Genomic DNA, 27,618 nt, shown 5'->3' on the forward strand with positions numbered 1-27,618 from the left:
TTTCAGAAAAGATGTAAAGACCATGGTGCATGCAAATGAGATTTGTTAGCCAATCCGGAAAACTATTTCCTCTCGGCACTCTTATCAATAGGTGGGGGCTCCTTTATTACAACAAAGAAGGTTAAGTTTAGCCTCGAGAGGAGATCTGCTGGGTGCTGATAAAATGTACTATGTAAGGTTACATTGGTGGGTACTAGGAGTAGAAATGTAAGATAATCGCCAAAAAGAACAAACGTAGAACATTACAGCGCAGTACAGGCCCTTCGGCCCTCGATGTTGCGCCGACCTGTGAAAGCCCATCTACACTATTCCCTTATCGTCCATATACCTATCCAATGACCATTTGTATGCGTTTAGTGTTGGCGAGTCCACTACTGTTGCAGGCAGGGCATTCCACGCCCTTGCTACTCTCTGAGTAAAGAACCTACCTCTGACATCTGTGCTATATCTATCTCCCCTCAATTTAAAGCTATGTCCCCTCGTGCTAGACATCACCATCTGAGGAAAAAGGCTCTCACTGTCCACCCTATCTAATCCTCTGATCATCTTGCATGCCTCAATTAAGTCACCTCTTATCCTTCTCTCTAACGAAAACAGCCTCAAGTCCCTCTGCCTTTCCTCATAAGATCTTCCCTCCATACCAGGCAACATCCTGGTAAATCTCCTCTGCACCCTTTCCAATGCTTCCACATCCTTCCTATAATGTGCAGACCAGAACTGCACGCAATACTCCAAATGCGGCCGCACCAGAGTTTTGTACAGCTGCAACATGACCTCATGGCTCCGAAACTCAATCCCTCTACCAATAAAAGCTAACACACCGTACGGCTTCTTAACAACCCTCTCAACTTGGGTGGCAACTTTCAGGGATCTATGGACATGGACACCGAGATCTCTCTGCTCTTCCACACTACCAGGAATCTTACCATTAGCCCAGTACTCTGTCTTCCTGTTACTCTTTCCAAAATGAATCACCTCACACTTTTCTGCATTTAACTCCATTTGCCACCTGTCAGCCCAGCACTGCAGCTTATCTATGTCCCTCTGTAACCTGCAACATCCTTCCGCACTGTCCACAACTCTGCCGACTTTCGTGTCATCTGCAAATTTACTCACCCATCCTTCTACGCCCTCCTCCAGGTCATTTATAAAAATGACAAACAGCAGTAGCCCAAAAACAGATCCATGTGGTACACCACTAGTAACTGAACTACAGGCTGAACATTTCCCATCAACCACCACCCTCTATCTTCTATAAGCTAGCCAATTTCTGATCCAAACTGCTAAATCACCCTGAATCCCATGCCTCCGTATTTTCTGCAATGACCTACCGTGGGGAACCTTGTCAAATGCTTTACTGAAATCCATATACATCACATCAACTGCTTTACTCTCATCCACCTGTTTGGTCACTTTCTCAGAGAACTCAATAAGGTTTGTGAGGCATGACCTACCCTTCACAAAACCGTGTTGACTATCACAAATCAAATTATTCCTTTCTAGATGATTATAAATCCTATCTCTTATACACCTTTCCAAGACTTTGCCCACAACAGAAGTAAGGCTCACTGGTCTATAGTTATCGGCGTTGTCTCTACTCCCCTTCTTGAACAAGGGGACAACATTTGCTATCCTCCAGCCTTCTGGCACTATTCCTGTAGACAATGACGACATAAAGATCAAAGCCAAAGGCTCAGCAATCTCCTCCCTAGCTTCCCAGAGAATCCTAGGATAAATCCCATCCGGCCCAGGGGACTTATCTATTTTCACACTTTCCAGAATTGCTAACACCTCCTCCTTATGAACCTCAAGCCCTTCTAGTCTAGTAGCTTGTATCTCAGTATTCTCCTCGACAACATTGTCTTTTTCCTCCGTGAATACTGACGAAAAATATTCATTTTAGCACCTTGCCTATCTCCTTGGATTCCACGCACAACTTCCCACTACTGTCCTTGACTGGCCCTACTCTTACCCTAGTCATTCTTTTTTTCCTGACGTACCTATAGAAAGCTTTAGGGTTATCCTTGATCCTACCTGCCAAAGACTTCTCCTGTCCCCTCCTGGCTCTTCTTAGCTCTCTCTTTAGGTCCTTCCTAGCTAACTTGTAACTCTTGAGTGCCCTAACTTAACCTGCACGTCTCATCTTTACATAAGCCTGGGCAGCACGGTGGCCTAGTGGTTAGCACAACTGCCTCACGGCGCCGAGGTCCCAGGTTCGATCCCGGCTCTGGGTCACTGTCCGTGTGGAGTTTGCACATTCTCCCCGTGTCTGCGTGGGTTTCACCCCCACAACCCAAAAATGTGTAGAGTAGGTGGATTGGCCACGCTAAATTGCCCCTTAATTGGAAAAAATAATTGGGTAATCTAAATTTAAAAAAAAAAAAAAATCTTTACATAAGCCTCCTTCTTCCTCTTGACAAGTGATTCAACTACTTTACTAAACCACGGTTCCCTCGCTCAACCACTTCCTCCCTGCCTGACAGGTACATACTTATCAAGGACACTCAGTAGCTGTTCCTTGAACATGCTCCACATTTCCACTGTGCCCATCCCCTGCAGTTTCCTTCCCCATCCTATGCATCCTAAGTCTTGCCTCATCGCATCATATTTGCCTTTCCCCCCAGCTATAACTCTTGCCCTGTGGTATATACCTATCCCTTTCCATCGCTCAAGTAAACATAACCGAATTGTGGTCACTATCACCAAAATGCTCACCTACCTCCAAATCTAGCACCTGTCCTGGTTAATTACCCAGTACCAAATCCAATGTGGCATCGCCCCTTGTTGGCCTATCTACATACTGTCAGGAAACCCTCCTGCACACATTGGACAAAACGGACCCATCTAAAGTACTCGAACTATATTATTTCCAGTCAATATTTGGAAAGTTAAAGTCCCCCATAACAACTATCCTGTTACTTTTGCTCCTATCCAGAATCATCTTTGCAATCCTTTCCTCTACATCTCTGGAACTTTTCGGAGGCCTATAGAAAACCCCCAACAGGGTGACCTCTCCTTTCCTGTTACTAAACTCAGCCCATACTACCTCAGTAGACGAGTCCTCATCAGACGTCCTTTCTGCCACCGTAATACTGTCCTTGACTAACAATGCCACCCCTCCCCCTCTCTTACCACCTTTCCTGAGCTTACTGAAATATCTAAACCCCGGCACCTGCAACAACCATTCCTCTCCCTGCTCTAGCAATATCTCCGAAATGGCCACAACATCGAAGTCCCAGGTACCAACCCATGCTGCAAGTTCACCCACCTTATTCCGGATGCTCCTGGCATTGAAGTAGACACACTTTAAACCACCTTCCTGCCTGCCGGTACACTCGTGCAACCTTGAAACCTTACTCATGACCTCACTACTCTCAACCTCCTGTGTACTGGAGCTACAATTCAGGTTCCCAACCCCATACTAAATTAGGTTAAACCCTCCCTAAGAGCATTAGCAAATCCCCCCCCCCCCCCCCCCCCAAGGATATTGCTACCCCTCTCGTCCAGGTGTAAATCATCCCGTTTGTAGAGGTCCCACCTACGCCAGAATGAGCCCCAATTATCCAGGTTTCTGAAACCCTCCCTCCTGCACCATCCCTGTAGCCACCTGTTCAAATGCTCTCTCTCCCCATTCCTTGTCTCGCTAGCACGTGGCACGGGTAACAACCCAGAGATAATAACTCTGTTTGTTCTAGCTCTAAGTTTCCACCCGAGCTCCCTGAATTCCTGCCTTGCATCCCTATCCCTTTTCCTACCTATGTCATTGGTACCTATGTGGACCACAACTTGGGGCTGCTCCCCCTCCCCCTTAAGGATCCCGAAAACACGATCCGAGACATCGCGGACCCTGGCACCTGGGAGGCAACACACCAACCGCGAGTCTCTCTCGTTCCCACAGAATCTCCCATCTATCCCTCTAACTATGGAGTCTCCAATGACTCATGCTCTACTCCTCTTTCCCCCCCTTCCCTTCTGAGCAACAGGGACAGACTCTGTGCCAGAGACCTGTACCCCATGGCTTACTCCTGGTAAGTCGTCGTCCCCACCAGTATCCAAAGGAAGAGATTAGATGTTAAGATAAAATGCCCAATCAGAAACAATGCCGGAATCATAATCCAGAATAGCTTTTTTAAAAATGTGTAAATATTTTAAAAGAAAAAATGTAAAAGCATATGGGGAGTATAGCAGGTAATGGGACTATAGAGATGAGCACAATGGACGATTTTTGTATCTCAAATGCCCAATTTACGTCTGTTAGTGGGGTCAAAATCTGGAGCAGAATTGGAGTGTCAGCCCATTTGACTTTTAGACAGTTCTTAGTCACGAGCTCCTGTGCAAAATGGGCAGAGTCCTTTTTAATAAATGTAAATTGGGTTCCGATGGCGCCTGTACAGCCCCACTCTCTCAATGCTTGTGTTTATTTCTACCATCCATTCCTAATTCCTAAATTGGAAAAAAAATAATAATTGGGTACTCTAAATTTAAAAAAAAAAAGATTTGAGGTCCAGTGTGTTCACGTTGATGGACAAAATTTGGTCCGCCGTGTCATCAGTGTCCATTGTATGATGGTCTTGATTAACAATGCACTTTATGTTGTCATTGTTGCCGATCAGTTTTGCTAACACTTCAATCCACTGTGATACTGGACTCTTGTGCAGGAAGTCACCAGAAATAGTCAATGGATGATATCAATAACCTGCTTGATGAAGGCTATAGTTGACGCATGGACCAAACGATAGTGCGTTTTGACTGACGAGCATGGGTAATGATGAGAAGCTACTAGCCAAGTCTACAAGGAATAGCTTGGAAACATAGCGGTTACAAGTCGCGAAGCAGCCATTTCCACTGATATATTTAAATTAAGGGATCTGTGCTGGGGTAAAACTACAGAAATTTTGTTTGCATTCGATAGCCTGTTTTCTATTTCTTGCACAATTTCAAAGTGCTTGTCGCTTTTATAATGTTCTGAACTCCTAAGGGGTTTATGGCATTGCACTTATGGGGTAACCCTTCTGGGAATTTCACTCCCGTGTCAGAAGCAAGCAGCTGCAGGTGGAGAGAGAGCAAAATTGATGGAGGCACGCTTGCAGAGAACTTATGGTCCCTGAACAACATAGTTGCAGCTCTGAGGAGCAGTCCATTTGAAGGCTTCAGTACTCTATTGTTGCTTTGCAACAAAACCTGCGACTATTACTCCGGGTAGAACATTGCTTATTGCAGTCAAAGTCACTGTAGCTCTGAACATCTTTGTCCCTGGTGACTACCAGAGGCGATGTCGGTTGCCAGTCTATCTGTAGCTCATGCTTCAATTTAGCAGGTGATTGATACCATGGAGCAAACACTTTCACTTGCCTCATTTAACTTCCAGAAACAGCGGGATGGATCTGGGATTTGCATAGAATACAAGATTCCCCAAATTCAGGGTGTCATTGGCTGCACCCATGTGGGCTGCTCCATTGCAAACTCCTGCTTTCACAAACCACTCCATTAACGTGCATCTGATATTTGATCACCAGAAGCAAGTTATGCTGCTCTGTGTCCACTTTCCGAGCAGCTTTAATCTTGCACTAATTTTTCCCCATGCCTTGGGACAGGTTGTGACGAAAGCTATTCCTTGTAGACTTGGCTGGTAAAATCATGGTGGATTGATGTTTACTGCAAAACTGATTGGCAACAATGACAACATAAAGTGCATTGTTAATCAAGACCATCATGGAATGGACACTGATGACACGGCGGACCAAATTTTGTCCGTCAACGTGAACACACTGGACATCAAATCTTTTTTTTTTAAATTTTGAGTACCCAATTATTTTTTTTTGTTGCAATTTTTAGCGTGGCCAATCCACCTAATCTGCACATCTTTGGGTTGTGGGGGTGAAACCCACACAGACATGGGGAGAATGTGCAAACTCCACACGGACAGTGACCCAGAGCCGACCCTCAGCGCTGCAATCCCCGTGCTAACCACTGCGCCACAAGCTGCCCTCCACTGGACCTCAAATCTTGACTGTTTGCAGATTATTGGCTTATATGGACACTAAACCTACTAACATCCATCGGCCAGGGCTATTGATGAGATATGATGGCTATCTATAACTGTAAGTTTCCAGAGAACCATGTAGTCATATAATGTTGTGCTGACTTGTATAGATTGGGAAGTTCTCTGGTTTTAGCATTGGTCTTTATTGAGTTAGCTGGGAAAGGGGGAAAGGTGGTTACAGCTGGCCTTTTATGATTCCAAGGTTAGGAAAAAGGCAGAATCAGCCAGAGATCCAGCTCCTGACACTACCGAGTAAGTCTTGTTTCTAAGTGTGCATGCACGGGCTCAGGATGGTTTGCTTGTGTGCTCGTTTCCTCTTCCCAAGCATAGATTCCTAACATTTGTTTGAGTCCATGTGTGAATTGCCAGTTATGTTGTTTTGAACTTGTAGAACTGTACACTAACAGTAATCTGTCTTTGGGAAAAGAGAGATGATTTTATGGGGGTGAAGAAAGTAAATGCTTCCAACTTTTAAGATCTAACAAACTCAAACATGTATTTTTTTTGCATAAATTGGATCTGTTTTTTTCTTTTTTTTAAAAATATTGAAAAAATTATTTATCAAAGAAGAATTGCATAGATGAATGTTGGCACTTACTCTTGCTTCCATAGGGTGGTGCAGACTGAAGAAGGGAAAAAACTTGCAGATTCCTGGGGGGCTGCATTCTTGGAATCCTCAGCAAAACAGAATGATGTAAGTGACTAGGAGAGCCTGCACATTCCCACTCCCCAAAGGAGGCAACATAGTACCTGATTGGTAAGGGTGTTTAGATCTAAAACTACTTTTATGCAGGTGCTGTTTTAGTTTGGATTTGTAAATTCCAAACCAGTGTCCATGGGATTGTTCCCCATGTTTATACTTTAAATCTATGTGGCCCTGAGGCAGAATCATAGACCCACAAAAGTGTTCCAGAATCCAAACCTAACAACAGTTGTGGCTTTAGTTTAGCTGGCTAAATCTCTTGCAATAGTCATTGTGTGTGAGTCTGCTTTTAAAATGACTGGTTAATCCCCAAGTGGCGCTGTGACCATGTTACCATGTGTTCCATATATGCCCCCCTCCAGGTCATTTATAAAAATGACAAACAGCAGCGGCCCCAAAACAGATGTTACCATTGAGACCATGTTACACAAAGCACTTCTTATTACAGTGTTACTGCAACAGCGCACACAAAATTAAATTCAATGGGAAGAGAGTGGTGGACTAAACGTGGTAAATTTCTGCACGTATTTATTACATGTCTCCAACCCCCCCTCCCTGCCTTGATTTTAATTTTGAGAAGAATTTTGTTTATTCATCTTGAGATGTCTACTCCTCCTCAATGCGTCATTAATAGGGCCTTTTCTGAGTACAGAACTGATAATCTTTATTATTGTCACAAGTAGGCTTACATTAACACTACAATGAAGTTACTGTGAAAATCCCCTCGTCGCCACATTCCGGCGCCTGTTTGGGTCACAGAGGGAGAATTCAGAATGTCCAATTCACCCAACAGCACGTCTTTCGGGACTTGTGGGAGGAAACCGGAGCACCCGGAGGAAACCCACACCGACACGGGGAGAACATGTAGACTCCGCACAGACGGTGACCCAAGCCGGGAATCTAACCTGGAACCCTGGTGCTGTGAAGCAACAGTGCTAACCACTGTACTACTGTGCCACTAATGCACTTGTGTTGACGAAATCTGAATTGAGACCATTGTCTGCTAAAGGGAGCTGAACAAGTGCTGCACGTAAAAAAAGATGAATTTAGCAGTTGGCTGCTGATATTGCAGTAAAATGTGACATTGCTTACACAGCCAAGTAGTGGTGGGTTTCCGTAGTTTCCTGGCAGAACTACTGTGGTAGAGATGGGTGTGAAGTGGTCCAATCCAGTATCTGTTCTTTTATTGTAACCTGTAGGTTACACTGATGTGCAATTCAAAACTTGCACTTTGGAGGTGGACCAGTGGCACAATACGAAGAGCTACAGAACTAACTTTTAAATCAAAGGGTGGGGTGGGGCAGTAGTTTGGCATCTATGCCACAGGATTTAAACACTGTTACCCTCGAGAGTACATAGAACATTACAGCGCAGTACAGGCCCTTCGGCCCTCGATGTTGCGCCGACCTGTGAAACCCCTCTAAAGCCCATCTACACTATTCCCTTATCGTCCATATGCCTATCCAATGACCATTTGAATGCGTTTAGTGTTGGCGAGTCCACTACTGTTGCAGGCAGGGCATTCCACGCCCTTACTACTCTCCGAGTAAAGAACCTACCTCTGACATCTGTCCTATATCTATCTCCCCTCAATTTATAGCTATGTCCCCTCGTGCTAGACATCACCATCTGAGGAAAAAGGCTCTCACTGTCCACCCTATCTAATCCTCTGATTATCTTGCATGCCTCAATTAAGTCCCCTCTTAACCTTCTCTCTAACGAAAACAGCCTCAAGTCCTTCAGCCTTTCCTCATAAGATCTTCCCTCCATACCAGGCAACATCCTGGTAAATCTCCTCTGCACCCTTTCCAATGCTTCCACATCCTTCCTATAATGTGGCGACCAGAACTGCACGCAATACTCCAAATGTGGCCGTACCAGAGTTTTGTACAGCTGCAACATGACCTCGTGGCTCCGAAACTCAATTCCTCTACCACCTGTCAGCCCAGCTCTGCAGCTTATCTATGTCCCTCTGTAACTTGTAACATCCTTCTGCACTGTCCACAACTCCACCGACTTTAGTGTCATCTGCAAATTTACTCACCCATCCTTCTACGCCCTCCTCCAGGTCATTTATAAAAATGACAAACAGCAGCGGCCCCAAAACAGATCCTTGTGGTACACCACTAGTAACTGGATACCAGTCTGAACATTTCCCATCAACCACCACCCTTTTGTCTTCTTCCAGCTAGCCAATTTCTGATCCAAACTGCTAAATCACCCTGAATCCCATGCCTCTGTATTTTCTGCAATAGCCTACCGTGGGGAACCTTATCAAACGCTTTACTGAAATCCATATACACCACATCAACTGCTTTACTCTCATCCACCTGTTTGGTCACCTTCTCAAAGAACTCAATAAGGTTTGTGAGGCACGACCTACCCTTCACAAAACCATGTTGACTATCTCTAATCAAATTATTCCTTTCCAGATCATTATACATCCTATCTCTTATAAACCTTTCCAAGACTTTGCCCACAACAGCAGTAAGGCTCACTGGTCTATAGTTACCGGGGTTGTCTCTACTCCCCTTCTTGAATAAAGGGACAACATTTGCTATCCTCCAGCCTTCTGGCACTATTCCTGTAGACAATGACGACATAAAGTGCGGGAAGTGCACCCCAGCTCCAGCTCCTCAAGAACTGCGTTAGGGACCTGGAGCTGGATGAACTTCGGATGATTCGGGAGGCGGAGGGGGTTATTGAGAGGAGTTATAGGGAGGTAGTTACACCTCAGGTAAAAGAAGAAGGTAGATGGGTTACCGTCAGGGGAACGAGAGGGAACCGGCAGGCAGTGCAGGGATCCCCTGTGGTCGTTCCCCTCAATAACAAGTATACCGTTTTGGATACTGTCGGGGGGGACGACTTACCAGGGGTAAGCAATGGGGCACAGGTCTCTGGCACAGAGTCTGTCCCTGTTGCTCAGAAGGGAAGGGAGAAGAGGAACAGAGCACATGTCATTGGGGACTCCATAGTTAGAGGAACAGACAGGAGGTTCTGTGGGAACGAAAGCGACTCACGGTTGGTGTGTTGCCTCCCAGGTGCCAGGGTTCGTGATGTCTGATCGTGTTTTTGGGATCCTTAAGGGGGAGGGAGAGCAGCCCCAAGTCGTGATCCACATAGGTACCAATGACATAGGTAGGAAGAGAGATGGGGATTTGAGACAGAAATTCAGGGAGCTAGGGTGGAAGCTGAGAGCTCGAACAAACAGAGTTGTTATCTCTGGGTGGTTACCCGTGCCACGTGCTAGTGAAGTGAGAAATACGGAGAGAGAGGAGTTGAACACGTGGCTACAGGGATGGTGCAGGAGAGAGGGTTTTGGTTTCCTGGATAATTGGGGCTCATTCTGGGGTAGGTGGGACCTCTACAAACAGGATGGTCTTCACCTGAACCAGAGGGGTACCAATATCCTGGGGGGGAGATTTGCTAGTGCTCTTTGGGGGGGTTTAAACTAATTCAGCAGGGGGATGGGAACCTAAATTGTACTCCCAATGTACAGGATGTTGAGAGTAGTGAGGTCAGGGATAGGGTTAAAAGTTCGAAAGAGGGCACCGGCAAGCAAGACGCTGGTTTGAAGTGTGTCTACTTCAACTCCAGGAGCATACGGAATAAGGTGGGTGAGCTTGCAGCATGGGTTGGTACCTCGGATCTCGATGTTGTGGCGATTTTGGAGACGTGGGTACAGCAGGGACAGGAATGGTTGTTGCAGGTTCCAGGATTTAGATGTTTCTGTAAGAACAGAGAAGATGGTAAAAGAGGGGGGGGGGGGGAGTGTGGCATTGTTAATCAAGAAAAGTATTACGGCGGCAGAAAGGACGTTTGAGGGCTCGTCTACTGAGGTAGTATGGGCCGAGGTTAGGAACAGGAGAGGAGAGGTCACCCTGTTGGGAGTTGTCTATAGACCTCCGAATAGTTCCAGAGATGTAGAGGAAAGGATTGCAAAGATGATTCTCGACAGGAGCGAGAGTAACAGGGTAGTTGTTATGGGGGACTTTAACTTTCCAAATATTGACTGGAAATACTATAGTTCGAGTACTATAGATGGGTCAGTTTTTGTGCAGTGTGTGCAGGAGGGTTTTCTGACACAGTATGTAGATAGGCCAACAAGGAGCGAGGCCACATTGGATTTGGTACTGGGTAATGAACCCGGCCAGGTGTTAGATTTAGATGTAGGTGAGCACTTTGGTGATAGTGATCACAATTCGGTTATGTTTACTTTAGCAATGGGCAGGGATAGGTATATACCGCAAGGCAAGAATTATAGCTGGGGGAAAGGCAATTATGATGCTATTCAGCAAGATTTAGGATGTATAGGATGGGGAAGGAAACTGCAGGGGATGGGTACAATCGAAATGTGGAGCATGTTCAAGGAACAGCTACTGCGTGTCCTTGATAAGTATGTACCTGTCAGGCAGGGAGGAAGTTGTTGAGCAAGGGAACCATGGTTTACTAAGGAAGTTGAAGCACTTATCAAGAGGAAGACTTATGTTAGGATGAGACATGAAGGCTCAGTTAGGGCACTTGAGAGTTACAGGTTAGCCAGGAAGGACCTAAAGGGAGAGTTAAGAAGAGCGAGGAGAGGACACGAAAAGTCGTTGGCGGATAGGATCAAGGAAAACCCTAAGGCTTTCTATAGGTACATCAGGAACAAAAGAATGACTAGAGTAAGATTAGGGCCAATCAAGGATAGTAGTGGAAAGTTGTGTGTGGAATCGGAGGAGATAGGGGAAGTGTTAAATGGATATTTTTCGTCAGTGTTTACACTGGAGAAAGACAATGTTGTCGAGGAGAATACTCTGGTACAGTCGACCAGGCTAGATGGGATTGAGGTTCACAAGGAGGAGGTGTTAGCAATTTTGGAAAGTGTAAAAATAGAAAGTCCCCTGGGCCAGATGGGATTTATCCTAGGATTCTCTGGGAAGCCAGGGAGGAGATTGCAGAGCCTTTGTCCTTGATCTTTATGTCGTCTTTGTCGACAGGAATAGTGCCGGAAGACTGGAGGATAGCAAATGTTGTCCCCTTGTTCAAGAAGGGGAGTAGAGACAACCCTGGTAATTATAGACCTGTGAGCCTTACTTCGGTTGTGGGTAAAATGTTGGAAAAGGTTATAAGAGATAGGGTTTATAATCATCTTGAAAAGAACAAGTTGATTAGCGATACTCAACACGGTTTTGTGAAGGGTAGGTCATGCCTCACAAACCTTATTGAGTTTTTTGAGAAGGTGATCAAACAGGTGGATGAGGGTAAAGCAGTTGATGTGGTGTATATGGATTTCAGTAAGGCATTTGATAAGGTTCCCCACAGTAGGCTATTGCAGAAAATAAGGAAGTCTGGGATTGAAGGTGATTTAGCGGTTTGGATCAGTAATTGGCTAGCTGAAAGAAGACAGAGGGTGGTGGTTGATGGCAAATGTTCATCCTGGAGTTCAGTTACTAGTGGTGTACCGCAAGGATCTGTTTTGGGGCCACTGCTGTTTGTCATTTTTATAAATTACCTGGAAGAGGGTGTAGAAGGATGGGTTAGTAAATTTGCAGATGACACGAAGGTCGGTGGAGTTGTGGATAGTGCGGAAGGATGTTATAGGTTACAGAGGGACATAGATAAGCTGCAGAGCTGGGCTGAGAGGTGGCAGATGGAGTTTAATGTGGAAAAGTGTGAGGTGGTTCACTTTGGAAGGAGTAACAGGAATGCAGAGTACTGGGCTAATGGCAAGATTCTTGGTAGTGTAGATGAACAGAGAGATCTCGGCATCCAGGTACATAAATCCCTGAAAGTTGCCAGCCAGGTTAATAGGGCTGTTAAGAAGGCATATGGTGTGCTAGCCTTGATCAGCAGGGGGATTGAGCCACGTTGCGGAGCCACGAGGTCATGCTGCAGCTGTACATAACTCTGGTGCGGCCGCTCCTGGAGTACTGCGTGCAGTTCTGGTCACCACATTATAGGAAGGATGTGGAAGCTTTGGAAAGGGTTCAGAGGAGATTTACTAGGATGTTGCCTGGTATGGAGGGAAGGTCTTACGAGGAAAGGCTCAGGGACTTGGGGTTGTTTTCGTTAGAGAGGAGAAGGCTGAGAGGTGACTTAATAGAGACATATAAGATAGTAAGAGGGTTAGATAGGGTGGACAGTGAGAGTCTTTTTCCTCGGATGGTGATGACCAACACGAGGGGACATAGCTTTAAATTGAGGGGTGGTAGATATTGGACAGATGTCAGAGGCAGTTTCTTTACTCAGAGAGTAGTAGGGGTGTGGCACGCCCTGCCTGCAACAGTAGTAGACTCGCCAAATTTAAGGGCATTTAAGTGGTCACTGGATAGACATATGGATGAAAATTGAATAGTGTAGGTTGGATAGGCTTCAGATGGTTTCATGGGTCGGCGCAACATCGAGGGCCGAAGGGCCCGTACTGCGCTGTAATGTTCTAAAGATCAAAGCCAAAGGCTCAGAAATCTCCTCCCTAGCTTCCCAGAGAATCTTATGTACCTCAAGCCCTTCTAGTCTAGTAGCCTGTATCTCAGTATTCTCCTCGACAACATTGTCCTTTTTCCTCTGTGAATACAGACGAAAAATACTCATTTAGCGCCTCTCCTAACTCCCCGGACTCCACGCACAACTTCCCACTACTGTCCTTGACTGGCCCTACTCTTACCTTAGTCATTCTTTTATTCCTGACATATCTATAGAAAGCTTTAGGGTTATCCTTCATCCTACCTGCCAAAGACTTCTCATGTCCCCTCCTTAGCTCTCTCTTCAGATCCTTCCGAGCTAACTTGTAACTCTCAAGCGCCCTAACTGAACCATCACGTCTCATCGTTACATAAGCCTCCTTCTTCCTCTTGACAAGTGTTTCAACTGCTTTAGTAAACCACGGTACCCTCGCTCGACCACTTCCTCCCTGCCTAACAGGTACATACTTATCAAGGACACGCAGTAGCTGTTCCTTGAACATGCTCCACATTTCCATTGTGCCCATCCCCTGCAGTTTTCCTCTCCAGCCGGTGCATCCTCAGTCTTGCCTCATCGCATCATAATTGCCTTTCCCCCCAGATATGACTCTTCTCTTGCGGTATATACCTATCCCTTTCCATCACTAAAGTAAAAGGGAGGGATTCAAATTCCTGGGGCATTGGGACTGGTTCTGGGGGAGGTGGGACCAGTACAAACCGGACAGTCTGCACCTGGGCAGGAGTGGAACCGATGTCCTAGAGTTTGCTAGAGCTGTTGGGGAGGGTTTAAACTAATGTGGCAGGGGGATGGGAACCGTTGCAGGAAGTTGGAAGGTAGCAAAACAGGAACAGAAGCAAAAGGAAGTAAGGGGGAAAGTGCAAGACAGAGAAGACATAGTCAAAAATCAAAAAGGGCGACAGTACAAGGTACAGTGACTGAGGGGAGCTCCGTGAATAGGCCCAGTAATAACAAAAGGAATAAAACTGGAGGTGTTAAGATTCAAAACAGAGGTAAAAAAACCAACATAAGTGTCCTTCACCTGAATGCTCGTAGTATTCTAAATAAAGTAAGTGAGTTGATGTCGCAAATCATCGTGAATGACTATGATTTAGTGGCCATTACTGAAACATGGTTAAAGGATTGTCACGACTGGGAGTTAAATATCCGAGGGTATCAAACTATTCGGAAGGACAGAGTGGATGATAAGGGAGATGGTGTAGCTCTGTTATTTAAGGATGACATCCGGACAATAGTTGGGGATGATATCGGTGCTATGGAGGATAAGGTTGAATCCATTTGGGTGGAAATCAGGAATAGTAAGGCGAAAAAGTCACTGATCGGAGTAGTCTATCGGCCACCAAATAGTAACGTTATGGTGGGGCAGGCAATAAACAAAGAGATAACTGATGCATGTAGAAATGGTACAGCAGTTATCATGGGGGATTTTAATCTACATGTCGATTGGTTTAACCAGGTCGGTCAAGGCAACCTTGAGGAGGAGTTTATAGAATGTATCTGCGATAGTTTCCTAGAACAGTATGTAATGGAACCTACGAGGGAACAAGCGGTCCTAGATCTTGTCCTGTGTAATGAGACAGGATTGATTCATGATCTCATAGTTAGGGATCCTCTCGGAAGGAGCGATCACAATATGGTGGAATTTAAAATACAGATGGAGGGTGAGAAGGTAAAATCAAATACTAGTATTTTGTGTTTAAACAAAAGAGATTACAATGGGATGAGAGAAGAACTAGCTAAGGTAGACTGGGAGCAAAGACTTTATGGTGGAACAGTGGAGAACCTTCCAAGCAATTTTTCACAGTGCTCAGCAAAGGTTTATACCAACAAAAAGAAAGGACGGTAGAAAGAGGGAAAATCGACCGTGGATATCTAAGGAAATAAGGGAGAGTATCAAATTGAAGGAAAGAGCATACAAAGTGGCAAAGATTGGTGGGAGACTAGAGGACTGGGAAATATTTAAGGGGCAACAGAAAGCTACTAAAAAAGCTATAAAGAAGAGTAAGATAGAGTATGAGAGTAAACTTGCTCAGAATATAAAAACAGACCGCAAAAGTTTTTACAAATGTATAAAACAAAAAAGTGGCTAAGGTAAATATTGGTCCTTTAGAGGATGAGAAGGTCGTTTTAATAATGGGAGATGAGGAAATGGCTGAGGAACTAAACAGGTTTTTTGGGTCGGTCTTCACAGTGGAAGACACAAATAACATGCTAGTGACTGATAGAAATGAGGTTATGACAGGTGATGACCTTGAGAGGATTGTTATCACTAAGGAGGTAGTGATGGGCAAGCTAATGGGGCTAAAGGTAGACAAGTCTCCTGGCCCTGATGGAATGCATCCCAGAGTTCTAAAAGAGATGGCTAGGGAAATTGCAGATGCACTAGTGATGATTTACCAAAATTCACTAGACTCTGGGGTGGTCCCGGTGGATTGGAAATTAGCAAACGTGACACCACTGTTTAAAAAAGGAGGTAGGCAGAGAGCAGGAAATTATGGGCCAGTGAGCTTAACGTCGGTAATAGGGAAGATGCTGGAATCTATCATCAAGGATGAAATAGCGAGGCATCTGGATAGAAATTGGCCCATTGGGCAGACGCAGCATGGGTTCATAAAGGGCAGGTCGTGCCTAACTAATTTAGTGGAATTTTTTGAGAACATTACCAGTGCAGTGGATACCGGGGAGCCAATGGATGTGGTATATCTGGATTTCCAGAAAGCTTTTGACAAGGTGCCACACAAAAGGCTGCTGCATAAGATAAAGATGCATGGCATTAAGGGTAAAGTAGTAGCATGGATAGAGGATTGGTTAATTAATAGAAAGCAAAGAGTGGGGATTAATGGGTGTTTCTCTGGTTGGCGATCAGTAGCTAGTGGTGTCCCTCAGGGATCCGTGTTGGGCCCACAATTGTTCACAATCTACATAGATGATTTGTAGTTGGGGACCAAGGGCAATGTGTCCAAGTTTGCAGATGACACTAAGATAAGTGATAAAGCGAAAAGTGCAGAGGATACTGGAAGTCTGCAGAGGGATTTGGATAGGTTAAGTGAATGGGCTAGTGTCTGGCAAATGGAATACAATGTTGACAAATGTGAGGTTATCCATTTTGGTAGGAATAACAGCAAACAGGATTGTTATTTAAACAATAAAATATTAAAGCATGCTGCTGTGCAGAGAGACCTGGGTGTGCTAGTGCATGAGTCACAGAAAGTTGGTTTACAGGTGCAAGAGATGATTAAGAAGGCAAATGGAATTTTGTCCTTCATTGCTAGAGGGATGGAGTTTAAGACTAGGGAGGTTATGTTGCAATTGTATAAGGTATTAGTGAGGCCACACCTGGAGTATTGTGTTCAGTTTTGGTCTCCTTACTTGAGAAAGGACGTACTGGCACTTGAGGGTGTGCAGAGGAGATTCACGAGGTTAATCCCAGAGCTGAAAGGGTTGGATTACGAGGAGAGGTTGAGTAGACTGGGACTGTACTCGTTGGAATTTAGAAGGATGAGGGGGGATCTTATCGAAACATTTTAAATTATGAAGGGAATAGATAGGATAGATGCGGGCAGGTTGTTTCCACTGGCGGGTGACAGCAGAACTAGGGGACATATCCTCAAAATAAGGGGAAGTAGATTTAGGAATGGGTTTAGGAGAAACTTCTTCACCCAAAGGGTTGTGAATCTATGGAATTCCTTGCCCAGTGAAGCAGTTGAGGCTCCTTCATTAAATGTTTTTAAGGTAAAGATATAGTTTTTTTGAAGAAAAAAGGGATTAAGGGTTATGGTGTTCGGGCCGGAAAGTGGAGCTGAGTCCACAAAAGATCAGCCATGATCTCATTGAATGGCGGAGCAGGCTCGAGGGGCCAGATGACCTACTCCTGCTCCTAGTTTTTATGTTCTAATCGAATTGTGGTCACTATCACCAAAGTGCTCACCTACCTCCAAATCTAACACTTGTTCTGGTTCATTACCCAGTACCAAATCCAATACGGCCTCTCCTCTCGTAGGTCTATCTACATGCGTCAGGAAACCCTCCTGCACACATTGGACAAAAACGGACCCATCTAAAGTACTCGAACTATAGTGTTTCCAGTCAATATTTGGAAAGTTAAAGTCCTCCATAACAACTATCCTGTTACTTTCGTTCCTATCCAGAATCATCTTTGCAATCCTTTCCTCTACATCTCTGGAACTATTCGGAGGTCTATAGAAAACTCCCAACAGGGTGACCTCTCCTTTCCTGTTTCTAAACTCAGCCCATACTACCTCAGTAGTCGAGTCCTCATCAAACGTCCTCTCAGCCACCGTATTACTGTCCTTGACTAACAATGCCACCCCGGGCAGCACGGTGGCCTAGTGGTTAGCACAACCGCCTCACGGCGCTGAGGTCCCAGGTTCGATCCCGGCTCTGGGTCACTGTCCGTGTGGAGTTTGCACATTCTCCCCGTGTCTGCGTGGGTTTCGCCCCCACAACCCAAAAATGTGCAGAGTAGGTGGATTGGCCACGCTAAATTGCCCCTTAATTGGAAAAAATAATTGGGTAATCTAAATTTATAAAAAAAAAACAATGCCACCCCTCCCCCTCTCTTACCACCTTCCCTGAGCTTACTGAAATATCTAAACCCCGGCACCTGCAACAACCATTCCTCTCCCTGCTCTAGCCATGTCTCCGAAATGGCCACAACATCCAAGTCCCAGGTACCAACCCATGCCGCAAGCTCACCCACCTTATTCCGGATGCTCCTGGCATTGAAGTACTCTCACTTTAAACCACCTTCCTTCCTGTGGTACACTCCTGCAACTCTCAAACCTTACTCATGACCTCACTACTCTCAACCTCTTGTGTACTGGAGCTACAATTCAGGTTCCCAATCCCCTGCTGAACTAGTTTAAACCCTCCCGAAGAGCATTAGCAAACTCCCCCCCCCCCCCCCCCCCCCCCCCAAAAGGATATTAGTACCCTTCTGGTCCAGGTGTAGACTATCCCGTTTGTAGAGGTCCCACCTACCCCAGAATAAGCCCCAATTGCCCAGGAATCTGAACCCCTCCCTCCTGCACCATCCCTGCAGCCACGTGTTCAACTGCTCTCTTTCCCTATTCTGCGATTCGCTAGCACGTGGCATGGGTAACAACCCAGAGATAATAACTCTATATGTTCTAGCTTCCACCCTAGCTCCCTGAATTCCTGCCTTACATCCCTATCCCTTTTCCTACCTATGTCGTTGGTACCTATGTGGACCACGACTTGGGGCTGCTCCCCCTCCCCCTTAAGGATCCCGAAAACACGATCTGAGACATCGCGGACCCTGGCACCTGGGAGGCAACACACCAACCGCGAGTCTCTCTTGTTCCCACAGAATCTCCTATCTATCCCCCTAACTATGGAGTCTCCAATGACTAATGTTCTTCTCCTCTCCCCCCTTCCCTTCTGAGCAACAGGGACAGACTCTGTGCCAGAGACCTGTACCCCATGGCTGACCCCTGGTAAGTCCCCCCCCCCCACCAGTATCCAAAGCGGTATACTGGTTACTAAGGGGAACGACCACAGGGGATCCCTGTACTGACTGCTTCCCCCCAGCCCCTCTCACCGGCACCCATCTATCTTTATTCTTTGGCGTAACTACCTCCCTGAAGCTTCTATCTATGACCACCTCTTCCTCCCGAATGATCCGAAGTTCCTCCAGCTCCAGTTCCCTAACACGGTTTCTGAGGAGCTGGAGATGGGAGCACTTCCCACAGATTAAATCAGCAGGGACACTGACGGCGTCCCTCACCTCAAACATTCTGCAGGAGGAGCATTGTACTGCCTTCCCTGACATCACCTCTAGATAAAAACAAGAAATAGAAAGGAAGAGCTTACCTGATATTCCCTCAACCCCTTAGGTTAGAGGAGGTGGAAGGGTGGGGGACACTCAAGTGTAGTGTCTCGGGTTTAGCAACCGCCCAACTTATATACAGGTACTCGCCTTCCCGACAGCCCCCTGCCCCCGCAGGGGCCTGTACATTACTGATTTGCTTTTCTCTTTCAGACTACAGTGGAAATCTTCAAAATGATGATCCAAGAAATTGAAAAAGCAGACGGGTATACACAGGACAGGAGATGTGACATGATGTAACGTCGTTTGTGGAAATTGCATTCCTATGGATAACGAAGAAGGGAGGCACCTACGAGTCTGTTTTCAAACCCAATCGTTTTGGTGAATGGTTGCGTATAACCCAAGTGACAGCACAGAGGTCCATGACGACAGTTTTGCACTTATCTCAAATCGGCTTGATTTGCTAGATCACTCGAGTTGTTACATAGTGTTGGTCGTTTGTGTCATTCTTTACAGTTTGTGATGTGCTAGTTTTGGCAGAGACTGGTAGTTTTCCAGAACATTGTGAAAGGTATTCTGTACTGAGAGGAGGGAAACTTGCCAGTTTTACACTGCAGAGTTAATTCTGAAGTAGTTTTATTGAGGCATGCTTTACATTAATGAACTACCTATTCCAAGCTGTCACATTTGGTGCCTGATGGGGCTGCCACTCTCTTGTGGTCTTATTAGTTTGATAAAGATTATATTCCCATAGAAGGAACGAGGCACTCTTATAAGAAGTGAATTCATAATCGTGATGGACTTTTACATGTTTGTTGCGTCTTGTAATGCCTGTATGTAGCAACATTTGTGATTGGATAAAGTTGAGATTGTAGGCGGAGTCTTGGACTGCTGGAATACCTGTCTACACGTTTTGGAATGGTGTAGTTTGTTGGCTATTTAAGTTGAATAGCTGGGTTTATAATTAAAGAAAGTACATTTCGGAATTTGTTTGTTGCTAATGTTGCTGGTCTAATGTATCCAGTTATAGTTTTACTTTGGTTTAGAATAATGCTGAAGCCTCTTTTATGGCATGGCTCTTTATCTACTGACTGATCTTTGGGAAGAAGCCCATGCCTTGAAGACCCTTTCTCATCCTTCCTGCTGACGTTTGAAGTTTTGGTTGCATTTGAACAGAAACAACATCAAGAAAATGCAATTAATATAGAGACAGTAAACTGCTTTGAGCTGAGTTATGCTGCGACATTAACTTTATTTGTAAGGGACAGATAAGTTATTGCAAAAATATTTTTGTGTATAATATTAAGATCAACTATAAAGTTTAGGGCGTGTTTTTCTTTTTTGTTAACTTAAGTAACTCTGCTTTATAGTTATTTATTTAAACATGTAAATAGTGAACTCTGTCACAAGGATGTCCATGCTAAACGAAGAGCCATGATCCTGTAACAGTATGCAAGAGCAATTGTAATTCCTGACGAATGAATTTCTATATTTGTATTTAAGACATACTTGAAATGAATTGGGCATGTTTTTGATATTACTTTACTCGCAATTAGTTGAATTGTTGCATGTAATGGTATATTTTGTCTGTTATGTAATAACTTTGAGTGTCACAGTGCAGCTTTCCCAGTACAACTAGAGAGACATGTCTCTGATAACCTATTATTTATCTGTTAGGTGGCCCTCCTGTTGTTTGTATGATTTATACAATCTTCTTTTGAGATAGAGATTCTCCAATAAATTTACATAATCAAAACTGCCTTTTGTTAAATTTCATCTTTCCATTGCTGCTATTTGGTTAGAAGCAACTCTATCTGAACCATGTGCTGTTAACTGGCACAAACGACTTGATGTTGAATTTCAGCGTGTGCTGAGTAGGTGAGTTGAATTTTCTTCGATGTTTTTCTTTTTTTTTTCTTTTTAAAAAAAAATAATAAATTTAGAGTACCCAATTTTTTCCAATTAAGGGGTAATTTAGCGTGGCCAATCCACCTATCCTGCACATCTTTCGGGTTGTGGGGGAGAAACCCACGCAGACACTGGGAGAATGTGCAAACTCCACACAGTGACCCAGGGCCGGGATTCAAACCCGGGTCCTCAGCGCCGTAGGCAGCAATGCTAACCACTGTGCCACCGTGCTGCTCCTTCGATATTTTTCTGACTATTGATGCGGTATTCTGGTAAAGTTTATCTGTTCAATAACTTGCCCAGTGAAATTCAAATCGTGGAGGAAAGTGTTTTATTTTCTTAAACGGAAGCCAACTATACCTTGATGTATTGGCTCACTTTGCAATTGAGACAGTGCCTTCAATTATTCTTTTGCTTAAGCTGACCCCAATGACCCCGCAGATGTCATTGGGTCTTGAAATGTTGGCAGAGTAAGTGTCAACCACGCTCCTATTGTAGTCAGTATTCTTCAGGGGCTGGTTTATCTCACTCAGCTAAATCGCTGGCTTTTAAAGCAGACCAAGCAGGCCAGCAGCACGGTTCGATTCCCGTACCAGCCTCCCCGGACAGGCGCCGGAATGTGGCGACTAGGGGCTTTTCACAGTAACTTCATTGAAGCCTACTCGTGACAATAAGCGATTTTCATTTCATTTTCATTTCTTGTCTGCTTTTGTGTTGAATTGACTGCTTTTGTTAAATTTGGAGTAAAGAGCACTTTTGTGTATTATGTAGAACTGATTTGTAGAACTTGCTTTTTGAGTTATTAAAATATTCTGGAATCATGCATTGTGTCGACTTTTTAAACCATATTTATTCCTGGTACGTGGCTAGGTCAGCATTATTGTCCATCTCTAGTTGCCCTCAAGAAGATAGTGGTGAGCTGCCCTCTTGAACCTCTGCAGTCAAGTTGTCCGAACGCCCACAGTGCTGTTAGGAAGGGAATTCTGGGATTTTGACCCAGTGATAAAGTTCCAAGTCAGGATACTGTGTGACTTGTACGGGAACATGGTGTTCCCATGCATCAGCTGCCGTTGTCTTTTTTGGTGGGAGAGATTGCAGGTTTGGAAGGTGGTGTGGAAGGAAGCTTGGTGAGTTGCCGCCGTGCATCTTGTAGATGGTAAACGCCGCTGCCACTGAGGGAGTGAATGTTGATGGCGGTGGATGAGGTACCTGCCATTCAAGACGGCTGCTTTGTCCTGGATGATGTCGAACTGTTGTAGTTGAGCTGCACTCATCCAGGCAAATGGAGATTATTCCATCCCTCCTGACTTGTGTCTTGTTTTTTGCCAAACAGCAATGCTTGTCATCAACATATTTAAAACAAGGCAATTGTTTGAAATGCCTGCAATTCTAAGTGCTCAAGTATCAAATTTTACAACAAAATTGTTAAGATTGACCATTTTGTACTGAAATGCCAACACATGCTGTTACCCCACCCTGCAATGAGTGTTTTTCTACGGGAATGCTTACTTGGTAGGCAGTTTTTTTTCAGCTGTAAATTTTGCGAAGTGCCTCTTCAATTCTAGTTCCGTTTTCCTTCCCGATGGGTGTTGACAGGTAATGTGTGCACTTCATCTTTTTTTTGGAGATGTAGTCTGTATTCTTGTGTGCATAATATGCTTTTGTGGATGATTTTCTGTTTGGTCATCATGTATTACATCAGGATAAACAAACTTGAACCTACAGCATGTTGGTGTGCAAGTGAAATGATTTTTAAACCAAGTACGTTTTAAATTTTGGGGAATTGTTGTAATTCTAAAGCACTATTGTCGCAAGAATAGAAAAGGAGGAAGAGAATGACTGTGTCCTTTCAAACAAGTTGGTTGCAGACAACGGACTCTGGGTCCCTTTCTAAAACAAAAGGGACATATGTGAAAATAATTGCAGCTAAATTCTTTGTTTTAGACTGTATTCTTTGGAATTTGCAACGCCTTCCACCTGTGCATTCTCTGATTTAGGTTGCACCAAATACTGATTTATGCAGAAATGTAAGTTTATAATGTGCACATGACCAATTTGCCCTTTTTTTGTGTGTTTGCATTCTGTACTTCAGTCTCCATGCATCTATCGAAAATAAGAATAGAAAATGTTGGCATACCCTTGGGTCAGGTGGTATCTGTGAAGAGAAAAACTGAGTTAACATTTCAGGTTGATAGTTGAAATATTGCTGTCTTTGCTGGATTCCAGTAACTTCCCTAAAATTTGATAATCTCGGGCAGCATGGTGGCACAGTGGTTAGCATTGTTGCTACGGCACTGAGGACCCGGGTTCGAATCCTGGCTCTGGGTCACTGTCCGTGTGGAGTTGGCACATTCTCCCCGAAGGGTAGGTGGATTGGGCACGCTTAATTGGAACAAATAATTGGGTACTCTAAATTTATTTTTAAAAAATTGATAATCTCTAAGCTAACAGGTCTATAATTCCCCCCCCCCCCTCTCATAATGGGATAATATTTGCAATTTTTGAATCTGAAACCACAAATCTCTTAATCTAAGGAGCGTTGAAAAATTCTGAATCATGCACGTGTAATTTCCACTCATTTCATACTCTCTAGGGAGAAAGCCACCAGGTCTTTATGAGATTTATTTTTTGAGTTTTCACTTTTTTTACCAAACCCTCTGGTTGGTCATTCGGTTCCGGGCAGTTGGGGATGGGTTCTGGCTTTTGTCAGTAATGTCCATGTATCATAAAGAATTTTTTAAAAAGCAGGGGGGCTTTGGTGTATATAACCTCTCGTAGGTGACAATCCTAGGCTTTCATAAAAGAGGCATAGAGCAAGGAGGTTTTGTTAAACTTGTATAGCATAGTGGTTCAGCCACAACTGGAGTCTTGTGTCCAGCTCTGGGAGCCACACTTTAGGGAACTTGTGAAGGTATTTGAGAATGGTCCCAGGAATGAGGAACTTCAGTTACGTAGAGTTGGGACTGGTTGCCTTGTGAAGAGAAGTTGAGAGGACATTGGTCCGAGTGCAAATAGAAGTACCCACAAATAGTGGCATTACGTCAGTAGACTGTTTCCATACATAACCAACAAAATATTCCTACAAACTAGGTATTTTTAAACTACATTTTTTTTTAAAGCATACTCCTCATGGCTTTTATTTTGAAGGTGTTGGGAAAGAGAAACAGGAACTTGTGGCTGATGAACTGAGAAGTGACTGTTCATACATTGTATTAATTACTTGTTTCTCATCCCTCTTCCAAGGTGTATATTGTTCTATTGGGCGTTGGAGAATCGCCGGGGGGCGGTGTGAATCCCGCCCATGTCGGCTGCTAAATTCTCCGTCACTAGGGATTTGGTGGGGGTGGGAATCGCGCCGCGCTGGTCGGCGCCCCCCCCCCCCGGCGATTCTCTGGCCCGCGATGGGCCGATCTCCCGCCCTGTGTGTGTGTGTGTGTGTGTGCGTGCGTGCGTGTACATGATCTAATAATTTATCTCATTGCTGTTTGTGAGAAGGGACATATGGAAGAAGTTTGTGAGGGCTAATATTCTTAATACCCTGCCAAGCCACATACCCATGTCAAAAGGCGTGTGGGGAGGGGAAATTGGTGTCCAACAGCTCTCACTTATGACTCTTATCTGTAGCTGATTGTGCACAACAGCGGCCATACCCCGAGATCGCAACTGGGCAGTTGTGCAAGCGAGGGGCTCACCAGCTTCGGCTCTGAAAGAGAGATCATTAATAAGATCGAAAGAAAGCCTTTTTATCTGGTGGCCATACAAGTTTATGCCCCAACACAAGGTCACAGTGAGTGGGAAATTGAGGCTTTTTAAAAAAGTTTTTTATTGAGTTTTCATATTTTATATCCACCAAATTACAAATTATTAGAAAACAAACACGCAAAAATTAACATGTATATTTACAGGTAAGCATCTTCATAATAACAACTGTGGCCGCCCCCTTTAACCGGCATACATATTTTACATTCCCCAATATGGCCGAGGCACATGTTTATAGGCATTTATTTACAATTTGGTTTTGGGCCTTAGCTTGCCATCAAACCCCCATATCGAACCCGTAGCCCTGCGGCCCCCCCCCCCCCCCCCCCCCCCCCCGGCTACCTTCCCCCGATTCCCGTCCATTTTCCCCCTGATTCTTGGCCACCCGACTATTCGTCCTCTTGTACGTTGGCCACAAACAGGTCCCGGAACAATTGCATGAATGGCTCCCACGTTCTGTGGAAGCCGTCGTCCGACCCTCGGATGGCGAATTTGATTTTCTCCATTTGGAGAGATTCCGAGAGGTCGGACAGCCAGTCTGCTGCTCTGGGCGGTGCTGCTGACCGCCAGCCAAACAGGATTCTACGGCGGGCGATCAGGGAGGCAAAGGCAAGGGCGTTCGCCCCAGGAATATATCTGGCTGGTCTAAAACCCCGAAGACCGCCACTATCGGGCATGGCTCCACCCTCACCCCCACCACTTTGGACATAGCTTCGAAGAAGGCTGTCCGGTACTCCACAAGTCTGGGGCAAGACCAGAACATGTGGGCGTGGTTGGCCGGGCCTCTTTGGCACCGTTCACATCTGTCCTCCACCTCTGGGAAGAACCTACTCATACGGTTTCTTGTTAAGTGGGCTCTATGTACCACTTTTAGTTGCGTCAGGCTGAGCCTTGTGGAGGTGGAGTTGACCCTATGCAGTGCTTTGCTCCAGAGTCCCCACCCTATCTCAATCCCCAGGTCATCCTCCCATTTATTTCTTGTTGCGTCCAGTACGGTGTCGTCCCTTTCTACCAGTCGGTCATACATGTCGCTACAGTTCCCTTTCTCTAGGATACTTGCGTCCAGTAGGTCTTCCAGTAGTGTCTGTCGTGGTGGTTGTGGGTATGTCTCCTTTCGTAAGAAGTTTTTGAGCTGCAGGTACCGTAGCTTGTTCCCCCTGGCTAGCCGAGATTTCTCTGTCAGTTCGTCCAGTGTTGCAATCCTGCCGTCCGTGTGTAGGTCCCTGACTGTCAGTGCCCCCCGTCCTGCCTCCACCTTTTGAAGGTGGCGTCAGTCAGTGCTGGTGTGAACCTATGGTTGGTGCAGATGGGAGCCTTGTCCGACATTTTGGTCAGGCCAAATTGCTGCCGCAGTTGGTTCCAGGATTGGAGAGTGGCTGTCACCACTGGGCTGCTGGAGTGTTTTTTGGGTGGGGATGGGAGTGCTGCCGTGGCGAGGGCCCAGAGGGCCCATGCAGGAGGCCTCCTCCGCACGCACCCACTCTGCTTCTGGCTCCTGGCTGTTGCCGCCCAGTGGTAGAATTGTAGGTTTGGGAGGGCTAGCCCCCCCCTGGATTTTGTTTTTTGTAGGACCTTCTTTGGGATCCTAGCATTTTTACCCCCCCATACGAACGCCATGATAAGTTTGTCCAGCGCTTTGAAAAAGGCCTTGGGGATGTAGATCGGAATGGATCTAAACAGGAAGAGGAACCTGGACAGTAGGTTCATTTTGATCGTCTGGACTCTCCCCGCGAGGGAGAGTGGGAGTGTGTTCCATCTTTGCAGGTCCTTTTTTACTTCCTCCGTCAGGCTGGTGAGGTTCCATTTGTAGATCCCTTTCCAGTCATGGGCTATTTGGATCCCCAGGTAGCGGAATTTGTGTCGGGCTTGTTTGAACGGCAGCTCCTTTAGTGCGGCCCCCCCCCCCCCCCCCCCCCCCCCTTGCAGGTGTACTGGGAAGATCTCGCTTTTGCTCATGTTGAGTTTGTAGCCCGAGAAGGCTCCAAACTCTTTCAGGAGCGCGATGATTCCGTCCATGCTGCTTTGTGGGTCCGAGATGTAGAGGAGCAGGTCATCTGCATAGAGTGAGACTCTGTGCTCTCTGCCTCCCCTTCGGATCCCCCTCCAATTTTTTGCTGCTCTGAGTGCGATTGCTAGCGGTCCGATCGCTAGGGCGAACAGCAGCGGGGACAGTGGGCATCCTTGTCTGGTGCCCCTGTGCAGTTGGAAGTATTGGGAGTTGGTATTGTTGGTCCGTACGCTCGCCATGGGAGCGTTGTATAGGAGCTTTACCCAGGAGGTGAACCCTGTTCCAAGCCCGAACCGCTCCAGTACCTCTGAGGTATTTCCATTCGACTCTGTCGAAGGCCTTTTCTGCGTCCAGGGAGACGATCACCTCTTGTGTTCTCTCCCCGGAGGGGGTCATTATCACGTTCAGCAGGCGCCTGATGTTCGAGGTAAGCTGTCTACCTTTGACGAAGCCCATCTGGTCCTCTGCGACCACCTCGGGTACAGTCTTCTAGCCTTTTGGCTAGGATTTTGGCCAGTATTTTGGTGTCTGCGTTCAGCAGTGAGATGGGTCTGTATGACCCACATTCCGTTGGGTCTTTGTCTTTCTTAGGTATCGGTGAGATTGAGGCCTGTGCTAACATGGGTGACAGTATGCCCCTAGCTAGCGAGTCTGTGAACATCTCCCGCAGGGGCCAGCGATGTCGCAAATTTTTTGTAGAAGTCCGCCGGGAATCTGTCTGGTCCCGGCGCCTTCCCCGTCTGCATGGAGCTAATGCTGTGCATGATCTCTCCCAGTGCTAGTGGTGCTTCCAGGTCCCGATTTCTGCCCTCTCCCACGACTGGTATGTCCAGTCCATCAAGGAACCGGTTCATCCCAGCCTTCCCCGTTGGGGGCTCTGAGGTGTACAGCTTTTGGTAGAAGGCCTTGAAGGTTTTGTTAATCCT

General features: G+C 45.7%; 1 protein-coding gene across 3 annotated transcripts in view; it reads left to right on the forward strand.

Moving 5' to 3' along the window:
- LOC119958252 (GTP-binding protein Rheb-like) overlaps window positions 1-20,773 on the forward strand; it is a 49,492-nt gene extending 28,719 nt beyond the window's left edge. For 2 of the 3 annotated variants that reach the window (XM_038786666.1, XM_038786665.1), the window contains 2 exons: window positions 6,656-6,737; window positions 19,231-20,773. In XM_038786666.1, the coding sequence (XP_038642594.1) occupies window positions 6,656-6,737; window positions 19,231-19,317 (169 nt within the window). In that variant the 3' untranslated portion in view covers window positions 19,318-20,773. Of the gene's footprint in view, window positions 1-6,655; window positions 6,801-19,230 lie in introns of all 3 variants that reach the window. The other variant, XR_005458989.1, reaches the window with a different exon arrangement.
- The last annotated feature ends 6,845 nt before the right edge of the window (window positions 20,774-27,618 follow it).

This window comes from Scyliorhinus canicula, chromosome 28 (genome assembly GCF_902713615.1).
Source record: "Scyliorhinus canicula chromosome 28, sScyCan1.1, whole genome shotgun sequence".
Lineage (NCBI taxonomy): Eukaryota > Metazoa > Chordata > Chondrichthyes > Carcharhiniformes > Scyliorhinidae > Scyliorhinus > Scyliorhinus canicula.